Source organism: Hippopotamus amphibius, chromosome 8 (assembly GCF_030028045.1).
Source record: "Hippopotamus amphibius kiboko isolate mHipAmp2 chromosome 8, mHipAmp2.hap2, whole genome shotgun sequence".
Lineage (NCBI taxonomy): Eukaryota > Metazoa > Chordata > Mammalia > Artiodactyla > Hippopotamidae > Hippopotamus > Hippopotamus amphibius.
The window spans coordinates 119326205-119344572 of record NC_080193.1 but is presented as its reverse complement, the minus strand read 5'-3'; the positions used below and the strand labels follow the sequence as shown (position 1 = coordinate 119344572).

General features: G+C 35.8%; 1 protein-coding gene across 4 annotated transcripts in view; it reads left to right on the top strand.

The window, feature by feature from the left end:
• The window catches only part of DUSP19 (dual specificity phosphatase 19), a 29822-nt gene extending 21551 nt beyond the window's left edge, over positions 1 to 8271 (top strand). For 2 of the 4 annotated variants that reach the window (XM_057747048.1, XM_057747045.1), the window contains one exon: positions 1344 to 6933. In XM_057747048.1, coding sequence (XP_057603031.1) covers positions 1344 to 1601 — 258 coding nt within the window. In that variant the 3' untranslated portion in view covers positions 1602 to 6933. Of the gene's footprint in view, positions 1 to 1343; positions 6934 to 7159 lie in introns of those variants that run through there. The other 2 variants (XM_057747046.1, XM_057747049.1) reach the window with 2 other exon arrangements.
• The last annotated feature ends 10097 nt before the right edge of the window (positions 8272 to 18368 follow it).

The following is an 18368-nucleotide window of genomic DNA, read 5'->3' as shown; positions in this document are numbered from 1 at the left end:
CAGTTCATTAATAGATTTCATTGGTTAATGTAATATGATTTTAAAATGTCTTAAATCTCATAAAAAAAGCCATTGTACAAAGTGAGAAGGGTTCTGTATATTATAGCAAATATTTGTGGTTTGCTTTTCTTGAACAGTAAGAGTATCTGGAAATGACTCTGAAATATATAAATATATATATATATAAACAATTGAAATTGTGTTTTTGATATGAGGAGTTTCAAAATATTAACTGATTTTCTTGTGAATCATCTGTCTTTCTTGAAATGATACACATTTGCAAATTTGTTATAATAGACCTAGGAAAGGAATTTTGCAACAGATTTATGCGTCTAAGAAAACTGCCTTGTAAAAGTAAAATAATCCAATAAACCATAAACATAGCATTGTTAATGTGTGCTTTGGGCAGAGAGTTTTCAGTTGTAAGGTTTTTTTTTCCCCTTTCCCCATTCCCACCTTTCTTGTGTTATAAGAAAAGAAGAATCAAGAAATGAAGTAACTAAAATGTCTGGTTCTGTAGGGTGTGCTCACCGTTCACTGCATTTCCTTTAGGTCATTAACTTTTTAAACGCCCGAGATAAGCTAGCCTGTGTCAGTGCTGATCCATCAGATCTATCACGTTCATTATTAATGCAGTATTACCCCCATCAGCATTGGTCTTGCACTGTGTCCCTTTTCCCTTCTAAAGTATCATTTGCAAGTTACCCGAAACGTTTTTCATTTATTGACCTCATGCTGGTGTCTAATTACCTTTTCTACTTCACATTGTCATGAGCTATTTGTGTCATCATTTTACTACCTCAGAAGTTTATTTTTTAAGTCACTTCCCTCCAGAGTAAAATATATCCAAGGGAAGAACATTTTTTCTTTGCTTACCGTTTTACACATAGATTTCTAAGCCAGTGGTACTAGTTTCTTTATGGGAGCACTATGTGTACCTAGAATGCCTCGAACTTTCTGTTTAGTTTATGATTATGGTTTTATTTATATTTCCACATATATTTCCTGTGATTTTTCTTTTATTTATAGACCCTTGGCTGCTAAGTTACTAGGCTTTTATGTGTACTTTACTAGATTACTTCAGTTTAATAAAATATAGTTTCAGAATTCCAAATACATCATCAAAGCATTTCAGTCTTGGGAGGTGGGAAGAGAAGGTGTTCATTAATTGATTGACTTTTCCCATTCAAGCCCTACAATGAATTGTATTTTGATATTTGAATAAATTGAATCAAATAAATTGATAAAGTGAATATTTTTATTTTATAATTTTAAGTAGTATAAGATTGTAGTATAAACTTTCTTAAATGAATAATGAAGATTTTTGTTTGGTTTTATTACAGGATGGAGTGGTTCTTGTTCATTGTAATGCAGGAGTTTCCAGGGCTGCTGCAATTGTAATAGGCTTCCTAATGAATTCTGAAGAAATCTCATTTACCAGTGCCTTTTCTTTGGTGAAAAATGCAAGGCCTTCCATATGTCCAAATGCTGGCTTTATGGAGCAGCTTCGTAGGTATCAAGTGGGCAAAGAAAGCAATAAGTGTGACAAAATACAGGAATTAGAAGAAACAACAGTTCCTGAGTTACATTCTAGCCGATGATGGACAACTGTAATTTCTGAGTTGGTCTCTAGAGCCACCTTTCCCCTTTTTGAGAGTAAACTAGTAGAAACTTCCTTTTCTCATGCTTTTCTCAAGTGGAAATAGAGGTCAACTGATGGTCCTAAGTTAGGGCATAAGTAAAATTTTTAATTATATCATGTTTTCTTTAATATTATAATGTGTAATTAAATGCTTCTTTGATTTGCTGAGGGAAAATAACAATGTGTTACCAATAGTGATTTCTGCAGAAAGAAAAGGTTTAAATTTAAAATCTATATTAAAACATGAAAGATTAAATTAGTTGGTTAAAACTTTTGGTAGTTTTCTATTCTAGCAACTGTTTACATGAAGGAAAAAACTTGAGTGCTACTTGACTTATTTCAGAGGGAGGTAAATTTCTTTGTGAAGAATTTAAGATTAAAAAACAATACCTTAAACCTCCCAAAAGAGGTAACCAAAATCTGAAGTGTTATACAATATTTATGTAGTGGTTACAATATTCACAAAATTATGTCCTTTTATGAAAATGTACCCACTTTTCATTTTATTTTTTTAATTTAATTTCATTCCCTGTGTTCATTTTTTAAAGTTTTTTATATAGCTATTCTCTCTTGCTTTATTGTGATTTTATGGTTCTTTTATTAGGTGATCTAATCTTTTACATTGTGTGCTTTTTATTCTGGGTCCCTGGCATTCTGTTTTTGGGTCTGATGTCATAATTTTCTGATCTCCTTGGATCTATGGGAAAGTGTTTCACTGAAAAATCATTTTTAAAATATGGTTTGATTAACGATCTGTTTTCTAGTTTGGTATTTTACTAGGGAACATATTTTTAAGTAAAGAACAATTATGGCTTTGTAAGAAATTTTACATTTTTAGAAAGCCAAAAATTATTTATAATTTTATTTCTGGCCAGAGGCTTTGATTAGTTTCTTTTTTAAATTAAGTCTCTGTATTGGCAAGGTTGAACTCTGTACATTATGAATTTGCTTAAAGATATTCTTTGAATTATTCAGAATAAAAGGTACTTAAAATTAATTATAATTAAGGTACAATTTATTTAATAGCTTTCAAGTAGACTTTCATGACTTAGAAAATATCATTGCTTTCTAGATTTTATTAAGAAAGTCCTGAACTCTTCTTAAATACACATTATAGAGAGCAAGCATTTTCCTATGTGTCTTTGTGGTCAGTATTGCTGAGGGTTTGCTGGGTGAACTTTTTCCATTCACATGAAAGCATTTATTTAAATAAATTTTCCTTTGTTTCCTTTGCTATTTAGTTATCAGCCATTAAATGTTGTGAATATGAAGACTAAAATAGAACTTATTCCTTATGGATAATGTATTTTTGTCTGTAGTTGCTATGCGTAGTTGTTGCCTGTAGTGATCTGGTTACAGTACATACATGTACCTTCTGTATCATCTACAGAAGTGCTTTGAGCATCAATTTTGTTTTCTCTCAAATGCTAGTAGTTTGCTGTATCTAAAATAAATCAGTAAAGGTAATTCAGTCTTTTAAATTAGGGGTGCCACGTAAGGCAGCGATGGGTCATACATGTCATGTGTTTATTGGGCTTCTCAGCGATATGTCACTCTGTCATACCAAGTTATTTATGAAAAGGAACTTTATCATGATTCTCCGTCTCACATATTATAAATGGATCTCAAATATACATTTGTTTTGAGGGAGTGGAAAAAGTATTTCAAGGACTTTTTGCCTCTATTTTAAAATAGACATTCTTATTTTAGAAAGTTCCCCTCAGAGGTAATTTCTCCAAAGATTTTGCAGTGTAACAAGTATAAATCAGAGTATTGTCTTAAAACCTTACCCTGTGAATTAACTCAATGAATTAACACCATTATAAGCAAAACCACAATACATTTAAAAAAACAAACCAGAAATGTAGCACAATGAATCATTTGACTTTGCCAGGTGATTCTAAATCATTGATTTTTCTGCCTAAAGCATCCTGAACACATTTAGTTGCCCTGTAGTTATTTTAAGAATTTAAACCAGAAGATTTTAAAGTTTTATATTCTTAGAATACATACAGTGGCATTTACAATTAACACATTTATGGTTTGTTTCCATTGATATACTTTTAAAAAAACCTTATAGTTAAACTTTTCTACTTCAGGTGAAACTTTGACTTACTGTTTTGTATCCATATTTATAACGAGCCCTTTATTGTTTCTAGGTATTGATATACTTTAACAAAAATAATAAATTGACTTTCTCCCATTAATATCTTTATTTCTTTGAGGTTATTTGTTTTAAAAGATTTACCACTTATTTGCTGTCAAATTCTGGATTAAAAAAAATCTGTTGGCAAAGCACAAAATTATATATTTTGGAGTATAAATTAGTTTAAGGTCTGTGGAGTTTGATCCTCCAGCCACCTCAAGAATTGAAAAGCTATAATCAGATCTTATAATTGGCATTACTCTGGATAAATTGGCAGTGAAAATTCAATAGAATATCCTAGTACTTTAAGTCAAGAGAAGATGCTGAATTACTCTGAGATTAAACTGAGATTTACTGTCTTAGTAAAGCCTTCCCTGACCACCTTATTTCAAGTTGCTTCCATCCCTAATACTTATATCTACCTTTCCTGTTTTATTTACTGCATATCCCTAATTATCACCAAAATTATTTATATTTTAGTTATTTATTTTGTTTTTCCCATCAAAACTTCGGCTCCCCATGAGGGCAGAGATTTCACTATGTTGTTTATCTGCACTAGAGTGTACCCCATATCAGGCATTCAGAATTGCTTGTTAGAAGGAAGGGAGCCGGGAAGGAAGGAAAAAAAAATTTATGCGTGTTGTTGTGCCAGCTTAATGATACCTACTGCAGATCACAGTTCCTGCACTGGCGAGTGAACAACGGTGTTCATCTGCACCCATGTCTGACAGTGCGTGAGGGTGACAGCAGGGAATATTAGGTCCGAAACAGATCTACATAGGCCCCTATGCAACAGAAAACACGAGTGCCCTTTTTAATTTCTGAATACTTTTCTTTCTTTCCTTCTTTTTTCTTTCTTTCCTTCTTTCTTTCTTTCCTCCTTTCTTTCCTTTCCTTTCCTTTGCTTTTTCCTTTTTTTTTTTTGCTGCACTGCCTAGCTTGCGGGATCTTAGTTCCCCAACTAGGGATCAAACCCATGCCCACTGCAGTGGAAGTGCAAAGTCCTAACCACTGGACCACCAGGAAGGTCCCTCTGAATAATTTTCTAGTAAAATTATTTAGAAATTTAAAAACTGATCAAACAGCAAGAGTATTCAGTATATGGTATTTTGCTTTCACTCAAGATATAAAAGAATAATGGCTTATGTGCTGATTATCCCTTTATTGTCTCAGCTCCAAGTCCACTCTTCATTGTGTCTACAAAAAGGAAGATGGGTCATTTAAATATCTTTCCTTTGACAGCTGGTGTGATGTTGAGCTTTGTCAGTAGAGGCTCTGTGTGTTGGAGAGCCCTTTCGGGAGGAAGGAGCATTTCTGTCCAGCTTGGTGTGCCTTCAAGGCAGCTCCTGCATTTCAGACAGCCTCCTACAGCACTCACAGCTTCTCCATCATCTAGTCCTGGGAGCCAGGCTTCTTCAGCACTTGACTCCTATAGCACCCCGTGGCAGCAGCTTTCCTGGATAATGTCCTGGTTTGATAGCAGAGTGCCTGTGGTGAGACACCTCCCTGTCAACAGCTTTGCCTGGCATCCTAGAGGGTGGATTTCCAGCAAGTTCTTCCATATCTCTGCCGTTCAGTGAGCCATAGCTTCACTCTGCAACAAGATCCAAATTTCAACCCTAGGAGTCTTCTTTCTTGAACACTCATGCCCAGGCTGCTCTTTATATCTGCTATTGCTGTATTGTTTACAGCTCTTTACTTCCTCCTTTCTAACCAGTCCCTCATTACTCCAATCCTATTATGGTTAATAAACTTTCATATTAAACTTTCCTGGCCCAAATTATTGTGTGGTTTACCTCTCCTGGTGGACCCAGACTGTCTAGCCAATAATTTACAGTCAATTATTTTAATAATTGTCCTTGTGGAGTGTTTCTGATAGCAGGTCAAGCTTTGTTACAACCATGCAGATTATGATAATAAAAGCTCAAATGGCAATGTTGTAGGAATATTTTTTAAGAGTCTAATTCTATCAATATAAAGTGTTCACTGTAAGAGTATAAAGACAATGACCTGATTTTGTTAATGCTTCTTGTCTACAGAGTGATGAATTCTTTAAAGTTAAAAAAAAAGCACACAAATAGTGCAAATTTGCTATTGCTCTTATGTTTACACCCACTGCTTCCTTTCATATATCATACCAGCAGGAGAGGAAATTGCTTTCATTGCTTGCAGGGAGTTCCCACTCTCATCTATCCACAGTTCAGTTCTTCTACTAAATTTGTAAATCTACTTAATAATTGTTGTAATTACTGCTAATGCAACTTCATGAACTCTGGGGGGTAAATGAAAACAGCTAATGTCTCACCACTAGAGATTTGTTCATATATACCTTTTATAAAAGCAAATGCATGCTTTTATAAGTTCTCACAAACAAAAACTTCCTTATATTTTCCCCAGGATTGACATACATCTTGCTGTGTATAATTTATAGCGTTCCCCCTTCCCCTTTAAAAAATCTGGTATAGTAACTGCCTATCTTTAGTTTTATGACACGCTCACAGCATGTCTTAAATATGACTGATCTTGCTTTGGGGATATCATTAGCAGTTTTTTTCAGGATTTCTTCAACTCATAAAAAGAATTTTTTTCACATTCAGGGGCTCCCCTGCAGACTCTTATTTTTTTATGCTATTTATTGACAACTATTTATTGATCATCTACTACATGTCAGACACTGATAGTTGCTGGAGATATAATGATAAGTAAAACAAATCCCTGCCCCCATGGAGCTTCCATTTAAAGTCACATCACTATGTAATAACCAGACATATCTACACTGCTCCCTCAGCCTTCTCTTAGTTAGATTTTCCCCTGTTTTAAAATGTCTGAACCATGGAGGTCTTTCTTATCTTAGGGGAGGTGGGCAAATGACCAAGGGCAGAATTTTCTAAGGATCTTTTAACACAACTGCTCCTGGTCCTACTGAAGTAAATAGCAGCCTTAAGAAATACAAAAACTCCTCCTCATCAGCATCTACCTACAATGATAACATTAATTAACAATAAAGACCAAAATTTAAAGAAAACAATTTCCTAGTGTTCACTAGAAAAAAAGCTGTCTACACGGGGAGATGTGTATAAAAACAGATGATTGAACTTGGTGTACCCCCCCAAAAAAAATAATAAATAAATTTAAGGAAAAAAAGCTGTCTACAGATACCAATTGTATATTCTTTCTGTTATAGTAAAGAGCCCTGTAATCATATTTTAAAAAACTTCCTTCCCCAATGTTCAGCCTATTTTTTTTTTAAGTTGTGATCAAGCTACACACACACACACACACATTCTTTTATAGGTGGTGAATGTGTTTTATAAGTGATTTTCAAAAGACATTTATTCTTTAATGTTTTTTTCTTTTTGGCCACGCCACAGGGATGACTGGGGATCGAACCCACGTGCCCTGCACTGGAAGCACAGAGTCTTAACCACTGGACCGCCAAGGAAGTCCCCAAAGACCTTTATCCTTTTTTTAAAAAAATTATTATTTAATTAATTAATTTATTTATGGCTGCATTGGGTCTTCATTGCTACACACAGGTTTTCTCTAGTTGTGGTGAGCAGAGGCTACACTTCATTGCGGTACAGGCTTCTCATGGCGGTGGCTTCTCTTGTGGAGCACAGGCTCTAGGTGCATGGGCTTCCATAGTTGCGGCACACAGGCTCAATAGTTATGGCACACAGGCTCAGTAGTTGTGGCTCGCAGGCTCTAGAGCAAAGGCTCATTAGTTGTGGCACACAGGCTTAGTTGCTGTGCAGCATGTGGGATCCTCCCGGACCAGGGATTGAACCCATGTACCCTGCCTTGGCAGGAGGATTCTTAACCACTGCACCACCAGGGAAGTCATCAAGTAAAGTTTTAATGAATGCTTTTTTTGTCTGGAGTTAATGAGAATTGTAGAATATATTAGTACTTACTATAATAAAAAGTTCTTGAGATACAAATAAGTGCTTAACCTACTCTAAGGATACGGACTATATAGTGAGAAAATTTTGTTCCTAAGGTACTCATCATTTGGAAATCTACTTCAATTTTCATTTAAATTGAGTGCCTATAATTAAGCTAGGTGCTATCACTATAACTTCTTCAATATTTGCAAATTAATCCTATTATAATAATAATTGCAACATCTTTCAAAGAAACAAACAAAATTTATAAACATTCTATTGCTAATTCTTTCAGCTTGCTTGTGAAGCCAGTTAACAGTTTACCCATACAGATACAGTCATCCAAGGAGTCTATACCTTGACAGAACAGAAAAGAATATAATTGTTTCCTTAAATATCAGCTTGATTAATGTTTGTAAAGAATAAAGGTCTTTTAGGACTTCCCTGGTGGTGCAGTGGTTAAGAATCCTCCTGCCAATGCAGGGGACAAGGGTTCAATCCCCAGTCAGGGAAGATCCCACATGCCGCAGAGCAACTTAGCCTGTGGGCCACAACTATTGAGCCTATGTGCCGCAACTACTGAAGCCTGTGCTCCACAACAAGAGAAGCCATGGCACTGAGAAGCCCATGCACTGCAAGGAAAAGCAGCCCCCCTCTCCACAACTATAGAAAGCCTGCACGCAGCAACGAAGACCCAATGCAGCCAATAAACAAAAAAACAAATTAATTAAAAAAAAAGACATGGCATCATATTTTTCAAAAGCTGAAAGAAAAGAACTGTCAACCTCAGATCCCATACCCACTAAAAATATCCTCTTGGAATTAAGAGACAATCAAGACATTTTCAGATGAAGGAAAACTAATTTTTGGCCAGCTGAGCTACCCTAAAAGATCGGCTTAAAAGAAGTTCTCTAAAGAGAAACAAAATGATAAAAGAAGGAACCTCAGGAAAAAAGAATATGATAAAAATATGAATGAATACAATAAACTTTTCTTCTCCTCTTGAGTATCTACATTGTATTTCATGGTCAAAGACAAACAAATCAAAATCTGATATGCTTCTAAATGTATGTAGGAAAACAATTTAAAACAATTATATTATAAACAGGTGAGGGTAATATTAGCTACTTTTGCCTAATAAAATGGTGGACTTCACTGATTTATTTTCACATGTTGAGCCAAGGCATAAAGATTTCTATACTTCATTTGAAATGGTAAATGATGACAAACTTTAACACCCATTTAGCATACTCCCAGAAAAATAAGAAAAAGAGAAAACATTCTCAACTTGATAAAGAGCAGCTATAAAAAAAAAAGTATGGCTGACATTATATTTAATGTGAAAGACTGAATGCTTTCCTGCTAAGATTGGTAGCAAGGCAAGGATGTGCATTCTCACCACTTTTTCAACATATTGCTGCAATTTCTAGCCAGAGCAATAAATCAAGAAAAGGAAATTAAAGTTATACAGATCAGAGAGGAAGAAATAAAAGTTCCTTTTGCAGATAGCACTGTTGTCTACATAGAAAGTTCCTAGGAATCTACAAAAATCTATAACTAATAAGTGAGTTCAGGAGGGTTGCAGGATACCAGACATATATAGTAAAGTCAATTATTTTTCTACATACTAGCAATGAACACTTGGTCACCAAAATTAAAAATACAGTATTGGTTACAATTACTCAAGGGTGGGAGGGAGAGAGAGAGGGAGAGAGAGGAGAAACATTTAGATGTAAATGTAACAAAACATGTATAGGACTTATACACCAAAACTATAGAATACTGATGAAAGAAATCAAAGATCTAAATAAATGGAGAAATATATTGTCTTCATGAATTGAAGACTCCCCATAGTAAGGATGTCAGTTCTCCCCAGGGTAATATACAAGTTTAATGCAATTCCTATCAAAATTCCAGCAAGAATTTTTATAGATATAGATAAGATTATTCTAAAATGTATATGGAAAGGCAAAGAACAAGAATAGCTACAATCTTGTAAAACCCCCCCCCAAAAAAAATCACCCAAAGAAAATCCAGCACACACACACACACAAAAGAATAGCTACAACAATTTTGAAAAAGAATATAGTACACTTTCCATAAAGTACTGCTATAATAGTACTTATGGTATAGTGAAAAGACATATAGGTACAGTGATCAAGATTGTGTAATATTGGCGGGGAGATAGACACATTGATCAATGGAACAGAACGGAGGACCCAGTGCTAGACTTATGCAAACACTCCAATTTTTAACACAAGTTCAAAAGCAATTCAATGGAGGAAAGATAGCCTTTTCAACAAATAGTGCTGGGGCAATTGGACATCTGGATTTCTGTAGGGGAAAAAAAAAAGAACCTTGATGTAATCTCATACCTTCAACAAAAATGAACTCAAAATGGAGTGTACACTTAAATGTAAAGCTATTAAACATCTAGCAAAAAATAGAAAAACACGTTTGGACTCCAGGGCCAGGCAAAAAGTTCTTAGACTTCACACTAAACTCATGGTCCATAAAAGGAAACGTTTATAAACTGGACTTAGTCAAAATTAAAAATTCTGCTCTATGAAAGCTCTTGTTAAGAAGATGAAAAGATAAGCTACTGAGTGGAAGAAAATATTTTCAGACCACATATCCAAGCAAAAGACTAGTATATAGAGCATATTAAAAACTTCTCAAAACTCAATAGTAAAAAATCCATCTAATTAGAAAATGGACAAAAGACATGAAGAGATATTTTACAGAAAAGGATACACATGTGGCAAATAACCACAGGATAAGATGTTCAACATCATTAGCCGTCAGGGAAGTGCAAGTTAAAATCATGATCAGATATCACTACACACCTATCGGAATGGTTAAAATGAAAAATGGTGACCACACCAAGTGTTGGTAGGGACGTGGAGAAACTGAATCATTTATATGTTGCTGGTGGGATTTTAAAATGGTGCAGACACTCTGGAAAACAGTTTGGCAGTTTCTTTAAAAAGTAACCATGCAATGAAGTAACTGCAAATCCTGTGCATTTTTCCCCAGGAAAATGATGATGTATATTGATACAAAAACCTGTGAATGAATATTTATAGCAGTTTTATTTGTAGTATCCCAAACTGGAAACAACCCAGATGTCCTTCCATGGATGTATGTTTAACCAAACTGTGGTGCACCCATACCATGGAATATTTATTACTCAGCAATAAAAAGGAATGAACTATTGATACCTGAAAAAGCCTGGATGAATCTCCAAAAAATTGTGCTGAGTGAAAAAGCCAATCCCCAAATATTAACATTGTGTTATTCCATTAATACAACATTCTATGTTGTATTACATATATATCTACAAAATTATAGAAATGGAGAAGAGATTAGTGGTTGTCAGGGGTTAAGAAGGTGTGCAACAGAGGGGAAGTGGGTGTGGTTATAAAAAGGCAACAGGAGAGACCCTTGTGAATATAAAAATATCCTGTATCTTGATGTATCAATATTCAGTATGCTGGTTGTGACATTGTACTATAGTTTGGCAAGATGTTACCATTTGGGGAAAACCAGGTAAAGGGTATATAGCATCTCTCTGCATTATTTTTTACTTCTTGTGAATCTACAGATATCTCAAAATAACAAAGTTTAATAAAAACCTTACAAAAACCTCCAAGTACCTCACTTCATGAAGCTTACAACATAGCTGGGAGGACAGATAATAACTTTAAAATTACAGAAGTATATAATTCAAATCGTAACCTTGTCTAGTTATAAGGGAAAGCTTTCCTGACTTTTGAGCAGTTATTTGAGATCAGTGCTGAAAGACAAGTAGGAGTTAACTAAGCTCAGTTGAGTGGGTTGCTGAAGATCTTCCAGAACTAAGGGAAGAACATATGTGAAGACTCAGGAGTGGGAAAGAGCCTGACACATTGGAATAATGGGAAGAAGGCTGAGATGCTGGGGCAGTGAACAAGAGAATATGACATGGTGTCAGGTGAGACTGAGTGATTAGGCCAGAGCAAGCAAAGGCTTATGGGTAGCTTCAGGATTCTGGTCTTTTAGAGCAGTGGAAGAAATGGAAAAATTTTAAGCAGGAGAGCAATTTGCTCAGAATGTTACTTTTAAAGGATCACTCTAGCTATGCTGTGGAGTGTGGATTAGGGAGGGGGAGTATGACTAACCAGGAAGCTAAATCCGGGTATCAGCTGGTAAAGCTGGGATTTGGTTAAAGCAGTAACAATGGGAAGAAGTGGATGCACTTGAAAGGTATTTAAGAGGTAGAATTCAAAGGAATGAATTAGTCTTGAAAGGAGGTTTTAAAGACCATTTCAAGATTTCACTCTTTAAGGACTAGATAGCTAGGGGTGCCATTCTCTGAGATAAATACTCAGGTTTTACATAAAAGACCACAAGGTTGGCTTTTTATATTTGATTTGGAGGTACCTTTGAGATATCCAAGTGGAGATGTCCCATAGGCAATTGGATATATAAATTTGGACGTCAGAGAATGATTTGGCTTAGTGGTATGAACTGAGCATCATTAGGGTGATGGGTGTGAATGCCATCATACAGAGAAAGACTTTAGAGTAAGAACAGATAGTAAGATTGAGCCTTTGGGAACAACATTTCTAGGCTAGATAGGGGAGGATGAGCCAAGAAAAGAAACTTAGCCACATGGTCAGAGAGGTAGGAGGGAAACCAAAAGAAATTAGGGAGAATTTCAAAGAGAATTTACCGTGAACTAATACTACTAAAAGTTATGTAAGATGAGAACTGAAAATATCTCGAATTTAGCCTTATGGAGGTCTTTGGTGACCTTGGCAAGAGCTGTTTGGTGAATTAATGGGGGAAGAAGCCAAATTAGTTTATTAAAAGCTATGTATAGGCTAAATGACATATAAGAGCATTAGGATAAATTTCAGTTATTAAATATATATTATATATAATGTATATCACTGGGTGAATGTCAATGCATTGTAGCTACTATTATTTCCACTATTTAGATTAAAAAACTAAGTCCTAGAGATTTTAATGTCATATAACTGTTAGGTATTTAAAGTCAAGATTTGCACCTGACCTCAACAAAATGCTACTTCTCTAAATGAAGATATTATCAAGTAAGAAAATATTAATTTTTCCATTTATTTTTCACTCATTTTTCCACATCAGCTGGGTGAGAATTTATGACCTTTGAACACCCTAGAATTTAGGCTTATTGATTAAAACAAAGAATTTAATTAGGGAAAGTGTCAAAATATACAGAATTATAGAGAATACAACAATCAACCATCAACCATTATCAACTTACGGCTTTTCTTGTTTAAAGGATACCCTCAGCTATCATACTCCTTCCCTGCTCCTGCTCTCCCGTATCCCAGTAGCTTATTTCAAGGAAAATCCCAAAGCTTCTCCCAAAGTCGATCCTATTTTTTTTTTTAGTGTTGTCCATTTTTCCTGCTAAAACTTCCATGGGGCTTTCAAACATCTGATTAAGCCTATCTGACAGTTCAAATATAGAAGCAGAAAATAAAATTTTATTTATAACATATTTATATTTATAAAATGTAATTTATAACACCTGAAAGATGTTTTTTTTTACAGCAGCTTTACATTCATTGCAAAACTGAACCACAGGTACAGAGATTTCCCGTAAACCTTCTGCCTCCACACATGCTTACTCTCCTCCTTTATCATCTCCCTCCTTTATCAACAATGGCACACTTGTAACAAGTGGTGAAACTACACTGACATATCATTATCAGCCAAAATCCATAGTTTACATTAGTTTGGATTCACTCTTGGTGTTTTACATTCTGTGGGTTTGAACAAATTTATAATGACATGTATCCACCATTATCGTATCATACAGAATAATCTCACTGCCCTAAAAATCCCCGATGATCTGCCTATTCATACCTCCCTCCCAAAGTTATGTAAGTTTTGATGTTATCTTTTTACTTCCAACAGGTGATAAGAACCATTTAATTGATTAAAAGATTACAAATGAGTCAGTTAAACTGATGTATCTTTTGATGTTTGGTTACCCCCTTCTGCCAGGTGTTTACTGTAATGAAACAATCGAAAGAACTCGTAAGTTTCCAAATGTGATATTTATCCTAATTTATAAAGGCATAGTTTTGGTCATCACTACTTATAGAAGTCAGATAATGCAAATAACAACTAATGGATTTGTATTTTTCTGGACACAGTCCCTACATCTTAAACACCACGAAGCTCTTTTGGAGATCACTTGTCCATGGGCCCTACAGAATAATGGTTCCTCTGTGTGCTTTATGTGACATCACACTCTAAGTGACGGACAGCCCAAGCTATACCAGCTACTAAAGGGCTGAGATGATGGGAATATGAGTAAGACGTAGCCTCTCCTCATTCTCTTTACAAATGTGACAACTCTACTCTTTCCCTAAATTCTTACCAAAGGTGGATATTGTTTTTCTTCACTTCAATTAAAAAAAATTCTTTGTTTTTATTTTTAAAATAGACTAGGAGTGGGATTTAAGAATTTAGGGTTATATGCAAATACTGCATGTTAATAGACATTTATAAATAGGTTGAAGAGTATTCAGTATGCGTGATGGATTACACAGCAGTTTGGCTGCAAATATATCAAATATATTGAAAACAAATAAATTTTGAGATTTCACATATTTCTGACTTTTTAAAAATTTGTTTTGTGTTTAGGAGAAAGTTGAAATATGTATATATAGCCCAGAGCAAATTTTCAGGTGGGACTCTCTGTAGTCCTAGGTACTTCACCCAGGTGTTTCAGGGGTGACTTGGAGGTGATAGTCGACAGCCTGGGGGCAAGAACACTGAGTTACTGGGGTTTGTATTTTTCCTGTTTTTTTTTCCCCAAACCAGAGTGATTCTGTTGTATGTATTAAGTATCTGCACAATACCTTGTTAAATGAAAGCGTTCTCCATCTAAGTTTGAAAATCAATGGTCTACAAAAATAGCACTTTGATGGAATCATATGTCTCTGGAAGGCAGCATTCAGGGAACCACAAACCCGGTATAGAAATAGGAAACAGGTGTTCCACTTTATGTGATATTTTATTTACTATGTTCAGAAAAGAAAGTAGGAAAGCAAGTAGTGCAATTAAGATATCTGTGTACAGAACACTATGATGAACATGCAATATTTCTAAAGTTTGTAGTTTAACAAGAAATGCAAAAAGTATAATTGTGCCATACAATGTTATTCATCCAAGATAATCCAAGTTATAAAAATCTCATTTTACCAAAAAAAGGATAAAGAGAACTACAAATAGGTCTTCATTTTATAATATATATAATAAGCACTTCTAATAGAATTAATGTGCAAAATTATTTTAAACATCTGAAAACATGCAACATTGCATCAAATATTATATCAGATAATTACATTTTATTCAATTTTTATTTATTTAGAACTTGTTAATTTGTTCATTTATTTACTTTTTCAACATAAATTTATTGAAAAGTGATAGAAATGCAGAATAGAAAAAGTTATGATCTTGTCTTCAAGAAAATTCATCTAATGGGGCTGAAAAAAAACTTAAAAAACAAGTGTCTTGTAGCAAATGGGTTGCAGAAATAATGTGTTGTACATTTTGAAATGAAATGGTGGTTGAGGGCTGGCAGGGCTGGGGCAAGTTTCTTGGTGGAAGAGAGCTGCTACTAGTGAGAAGGACAGGGATTTGTAAATTGCAGCGGAAGGAGAAGAGATACTAGGCAGGGGGATTGCTGTGAACAAGGAATACAATGCGAAGATCTTTCACAAGAGGTTGAAGGCTTGCAAAGGGGAAAAGTGGGAGAATTGATTGGAGCAGAAGATTTGGGGGAAGAGGGTGAAGAGACTATTTTTGAAGTCATGTTTCTCAACCACCCTCAGTGCAGGTAGGGTGAAAATGCATATTCCTTTTAGGGTGCCTATTGAAACCACTAAAAGAGATGTTTCTACCCTCCTGTCTCAGTTTGTTTGGGCTATTACAACAGAATACCATAGACTGGGGGACTTATAAACAACAGAAGTTTATTTCTCCACAGTTCTGGAAGCTGGGAAGTCCAAGATCAAGTCTCCAGAAGATTTGGTGCCTGGTGAGAGCCTGTTACCTGGCTTATAGACAGCATCTTGTTGCTATATCCTCCCATGGCCAAAGGGGATGGGGAGCTCTCTGGGGATGCTTTTATAAGGGCACTAATCTCATTTATGAGGACTCCATCCTCATGACCTAACCACTTCTCAAAGGCCCCACCCCTAAATACCATCATACTGGGGTTAGTATTTCCAACCTGCGAACTTTGGGGGACACAAATATTCAGTCTATAGCACCTCAAGAGATTCTAATTTTCCTCTTCCATTGCTGCCTGGATGAGAATATATATAGGGTAATGTGGGACACTATTGGTTGCATGTGCTGCACACGTGAAGCTTGTGGCATTGAAGAAAAGGAGGGAATAGGAAGGCAGTGAGCATTTTGGACAGCTGACTAATGTGTCCAAGGAAGGGAGCATTGGCTAGTGGTGTGTTAGATTTGGTGGGAGAGACCAAAGGCAGGGAGATGTTAAGAGTTGACTGCCATTGTCTAGGCATTAAGGAGAAAGAATAGCACTTGGTATCTGAATGTTGGATAGAAGGGAAGGTGGAAGCCAGAAAAAGCAAAGCGGACCAGGCACTGTACTAAGCATAACCATCTTTCAAAGTAGGTATTGTTTCTATTTTACACAAAGTCAAATCTATAGAGATTTAATGCAAATTGAAGTAATACAGGATTTAAGTTGGGGAAGTTAGGCTTTGAATTCAGGTCTGTTTCACTTTAGATTCTGCTCTAACATACTGTGCTTTTATTTTATTTTTAAAATATTAGATGTGTGTTTTTTTGTTTTGTTTTTAATTTGTTCATTTATTTATTGGCTGCATTGGGTCTTCATTGTTGCGCGCAGGCTTTCTCTAGTTGTGGCGAGCAGGGGGCTACTCTTCATTGTGCTGAGAGGGCTTATTGCGGTGGCTTCTCTTGTTGCAGAACACAGGCTCTAGGCACGTGGGCTTCAGTAGTTGTGGCTCACGGGCTCAATTGTTGTGGGTCACGGGCTCGAGAGCACAGGCTCAATGGTTGTGGTGCTCAGGCTTAGTTGCTCTGTGGCATGTGGGATCTTCCTGGCCCAGGGCTCGAAACCATGTCCCCTGAATTGGCAGCCAGATTCTTAACCATTGAGCCACGTAGGAAGTCCTAACATACCGTGCTTTTAATTTCAATTCTTCTGTAAGTGGTTTTACATTTTGATTTCTGAGAACTTGTCATTTAATGCTGGAATTATTATTGCCTCATGCAAATTACAAAATTCTTGGCTGGATTTAGGATTTCAGGAAAACCCAGAGGAAATAGGGAGGATGGGTGGGTATTTTGAGCATAATGAGTTTGGTATGGATCAGAGAGATTCTCAGAAGTCGTACATATAGCACATCTTTTATAAAATTAGTAAGTGAGCAAAACAAAACAACGTATTTTTTCCTTTTATTTATTCTTGTTTGTTTTTAAATTTTTATTCTATATTGGAGTATAGTTGATGAACAATGTGTTAGTTTCAGGTGTACAGCAAAGTGATTCAATTATACATATACATGTATAAATTCTTTTTCCTAAATTCTTTTCCCATTTAAGTTACTACAGAGTATTGAGCAGAGTTTCCTACGCTATACAGTAGGTCCTTGTTGGTTATCTATTTTAGTTTATTTGTGGCCGCCTCTGGCAGCTTGTGGGATCTTAATTCCCTGATCATTGTGCCCTTGGCAATGAAAGCGCAGAGTCCTAACCACTGGACCCCCAGGGAATTCCCTATTTTAAATACAGCAGTGTATACATGTCAATCCCAAATTCCCAATCTATCCCTCCCCCCACCCTTCCCCCCTGGTAACCATAAATTCGTTCTCTGTGCTTCTGTTTTGTACATAAGTTCATTTGTATCTTTTTTTGATTCCACATATAAGCGATATCATGATATTTGTCTTTCTGTGTCTGATTTACTTCACCTAGTATGATAATCTCCAGGTCCATCCATGCTACTGCAAATGGCGAAACAGCGTATTTTTGCACACATATATATAGAATGTGTGTGATAGCTGAATATGCTCTAAAGAGAAGCAGTAACGTAGGGGAAGGAGGTCAGCAGGGATGGCATAGGGAGGAACACGCAGGATTCTGCAGTGTGGTGAATTCACGGGTGTTTATTACTAGCCTTCATTATTTAATATCTTTTGCATGTATTAATATATAACAAAACAGCAAATATGAGTTATGCTTTAATGCAAAACTGTGCCAATATAACACAAAATTTAAAAAAATGGCATAGGGATGGCAGTAAATATGCTTTGAGAACGGAGTTTCACGCAACGAAGCTCAGAAATCGACATTTGAAAGCGGCACCATCTGTTTCTCCAAGCCAACTTTTCCAGGTGGTACTTGGAAAAGCTGACTGATGACAGAGCACTGGGTAAACTCACAGTAATCATGACATTGTGAGTAAAATAACTTGTGCTTCTATAAAACTGAAGCACCAACAAATCAGAAGACTCACAGGGTGAGCAGAAAATTTCCAGAACCACAGCTTCCACGTTGCCGCATCACCTTACCAGCGAAATCCTTCTCGGAGATGCTGAGTCTGCGTAAAGACTGTTGCCCTATTCGAAAATGACGGCTCCGGCGCCACAAGTTA